General features: G+C 39.9%; 1 protein-coding gene across 1 annotated transcript; it reads right to left on the bottom strand.

Moving 5' to 3' along the window:
• Positions 1–187: 187 nt before the first annotated feature.
• LOC140941772 (uncharacterized) lies at positions 188–3,115 on the bottom strand. Its single transcript, XM_073390788.1, has 2 exons — positions 2,888–3,115; positions 188–1,464 (listed from the first exon to the last, which is right to left on the bottom strand). The coding sequence occupies exons 1-2, from the start codon at positions 3,094–3,096 to the stop codon at positions 582–584; spliced, it is 1,092 nt and encodes a 363-aa protein (XP_073246889.1). The 5' UTR covers positions 3,097–3,115; the 3' UTR covers positions 188–581.
• Between the last annotated feature and the right edge of the window lie 660 nt (positions 3,116–3,775).

Below are 3,775 nucleotides of genomic sequence, written 5' to 3'. Positions count from 1 at the left end.
CTATCAAACGTTTGAACAACACGGGTTAGGAGATTTTAATAACGTAACATAAGTGGAACTAATCGTGAACAAAATAAAAGAAATATGTAAGCTGAGAACAAATTTTGGCAGCTTTGTAGTAGTTCTTCAAAGGAAGGGAATAGCAATTTATATTTTAAAATTACATTTGTATCCTGGCAGTAAACATCGCTTTTAAGCCGTTTAAATCATTTTTAATGATCAATACGAAGTCTACAATTTACCTTGGCTTCAGCAATTCTAGCAAGTCGATAGCAAGGTAATTTCAATGAGGTTCTTATGACTCCTAAAAAATTAAGACATATTCCGCTATCCTTTTAATATCTTTTTCAAAGTTAAGATCCTTAGTTTCGGGTTTCTTTTGAAACGACTGCATGAAAGTATCAATCTAAGTCGCTGTCAAGGTCATGATAAATTGAGCAGATTAGTCTCACATTCGAAGCAATGATACAATTTAAAACTAATCATTATTGGGACTTTTAACTCGAATACGCTCCATTCTGTGCACTGTGATCCTGGAAAGCTTATGCGAAGGTATCCACAATTTTAGTGTGTAACAAGGGTTACGTTGTGCCTTTTTCCTCGGTTTGGAATGTTTCGGGTGCAAATGTATCATACTGCGATACTCTAACAAAGCCGTATGAGTCGTTTAACAATTCCTCTTCCTCTCTTCTTTTTCTTTCTTCTGCGAAATTCGACCAAACGACCGCCATGAGACCAAAAACAATAACCACGCCCCCAAGATACTCCAACGTATTCAGGACCTCCCCTAAAACGAAATATGACAAGATGGCGCAGAACAAAGTCTGAAGAGGCCAGGTTGCTGTGACAAGTGATGCAGAAATCTGCATATTGCACCAGGAAATTAAAAGATAGCAGAGGCCAGAGTTTACAAAAATGGCGTAGAGAATCGGGTAGATTTCTTCCTCGGGGAAATAGGTGAACTTTTCGGGCTTGTTGACGTAGTAAAGCGATGCCAAAGCCAAGAACATTGTGCCAAACATGAAAGTCCATGCTGTAACTGTAACAGGTTTAGTTTTCCAAGCAGACTCTTCTTTATCAAAGATGAACTTTTTCTGAAGAAGAACGTACCCGGCCATGGAAAGGGTGTTCCCTAATAGAAAAATGTACCCAACAAAGTGGATATCATCACTAGTAGATGTTCCGTGATCTGCTGCTTTGCCTGAAGCGGACTTTTTTAGAGTCATTACTATGGCACCCACTGCAGCCAGAAGAATTCCCAGACACTTGGCCCAGCCGCGCAAAGTGCGGAGGTTTGGGAACGGTTCTATTCGCACAATAATAGCGAGCAGTGCTGCCCATACAGGAATGATGGGTTGAAATATTGCCGTAATATTGGCGTTTGTGTAGTAAACACCAAGAAGAAACAGCAAATGATCTCCAAGCAACCCTGTTAGCCCGAGAACGACAAACAGAGGAATTTCCCTGTGGAATTACAAAGAGCGACGTTAGGACTTCAATGGCAAAAATCCGCTGCCCGCCCCCCCCCCCCCCCCCCACTTTCTCACACGCGCTTATCATGTTTTTTTAATCATAATCATTTTTCCCTCTCTTCCAGCTATCGTCCATAACGTTCACACAACAGCAGTTGATTTGTAGATCGACTGGCACTATATTCAGTCACGTGGGGAATTCTAACTTAATTTTCATCAGCGAAAACGTGGCGGGGATCACTGGAGTTTGCCAAAAATAAATGTTTTAAATAGACCTCTTTGCTCGTATGTTTTGCAGCTTTTTGTTTTCCCAGTAGAGGTTCCATGGGAACTTGGCCCTTTGTCTTTTCATAAATTATGCGCATGCGTAGATGTGCACGTAAATAAGACGAAATTTGAAAGAAACTGTTCTATAGATTACATGACCCAGTGTACTGGAAAAACGAAACTTACAAGCTAAAGAGGTCTGTCGTGTTAGCTAATTCAGTTATGACGTTGAGATACACAATTGTGGTATTCAAAGGAAGTCATGGTACTAAGATGAGCAATTGTGACGCATTAACATTCCTGTTATGATATTGATATATTCAGAGCATTTCTGTGTGTCATGCCGAACTGCATGTTACCTTGTAAAACATGATTTAGTAATCACCAGAATAAAATGCACGCCATCGAAATGACATTACAACGGCAAAAACTGTAAGTTCCAAAGTTGAAATTGAAGAATACAATAATGCAGTGACAAAAGGACAAAATATAATACAGATAATAGCTGAATGCCTTGAAAAAAAGTACCAACACCTTTCAAAATCAAACTAGCAAGTTGTAAATCAAATAAGGCCATATTAAACACAATAATTACACCCCATAGTGAAGAGACCTGGCCCACCGTAATTTTAACAGATCTGAATTGTATTCTGACGTCATTAAAGAGCTCCTTCACCGCTATAATGACAGACCTAGAATAACAAAGTACTGGTGTCCTGAAAACTTACTGGAAGACCCATCTAGCCACAAGCATGTATTTGGTTCTTCACATCAAATCGTTTAGTAAATCAGGGATTCGAAGGTATAAATTAAATGTATTTGGTCTGGTGGTACCAGGTATTAATGACACAAGACCCTGGCAGCTTCAGTGACTGTCAAATTGTTTCATATTATAAAAACAAAAATAACATTTAACTTAGACAGATCGTCAAAACTGAGAATAGTGCATTTGAAGTGAATCTCCAAGAAGTTCAAATTCAGTGAGGCAAACTAGAAACTCGATCGTGAGATCGATCGAGAGATCACAAGACAAGTCAGCTAGTGAGTTAAAAAAAGAGAAATATTCCTGTACGTGAAATTCAATTTAATTTCAGCTTTTAAATTTAGCTCGCTTTTCAGAAAACATTGGAAGGTTATTTAACTCTCACCTTAATGATAGAATTTGAATTGACTTTTCAGAGACAAAAGCAGCCAACAGAAGCACCGGGCAACATCCTGCATCTCGAATCAGGATAAAAACCAAAGGATCAGCCTGGTTCTCTTTAGCAAACTTTGAAACAATCACTCCATACGCTCCAAAACCAAGCTGAACAACTACAAGAGCAAGCCACACGATCCACACACCAGTACACGCCATGATAAAATGCAGAGCCACTTCCGGTAAGTCGTAATTATCTGTTTAGTCACGACATTCGAGTTAACTGCGTGATTCTTGTCATTATGAAAAAGGGGTCAGTGTCATATTTAAGTCGTTGAAGTACCTCTTGAACCGGCTTGGTGCAAACGTAAGATAATGTGGGAATTGTTATTCGAAAGGGAGATGGGGGATTAGAATATCCTGACCTTTCGCATGCGCACATTTGATATAGTACAACGCAAGTCCGAAAACTCACTCTGCAACTCTGCTCGACATTGATATCACACGTGCTGGAATACATGCAGCACTCCATATGTACCTCAACGAGCGTTTTAAGGTTCACAGGAGGAGAGGACATGCGATGGGTAAGGGAAAGCTTCTAAAGCTTTCACCGTCCCGAAGTCCTTTGCGCATCGTGACTTTCAGGGATACAATGGCCTTTATTACCAGTAATAAAAGACATTGTTTCACGAAAAGTCACGATGCGCAAAGGACGGCAGGACGGTGAAAGCTCCCCCTTACCCAAAGGGGGAAATTTCATGTATCCCATGATGAATCGCTTCATACTATATTATCAAGCTTCAGAACGCATGTGATCCTAGCAAGGACGCGACAGTTGAACAATGGAAAACGACGTGTTTCGCCGATAAAAATATTATTTTTGTACCTTTGTTATGTC

The sequence above is a fragment of the Porites lutea genome, chromosome 6 (genome assembly GCF_958299795.1).
Source record: "Porites lutea chromosome 6, jaPorLute2.1, whole genome shotgun sequence".
NCBI classification, from domain to species: Eukaryota; Metazoa; Cnidaria; class Anthozoa; order Scleractinia; family Poritidae; genus Porites; species Porites lutea.
The sequence above is the reverse complement of the archived record's forward strand: the minus strand, read 5'-3'. Positions and strand labels throughout refer to the sequence as shown.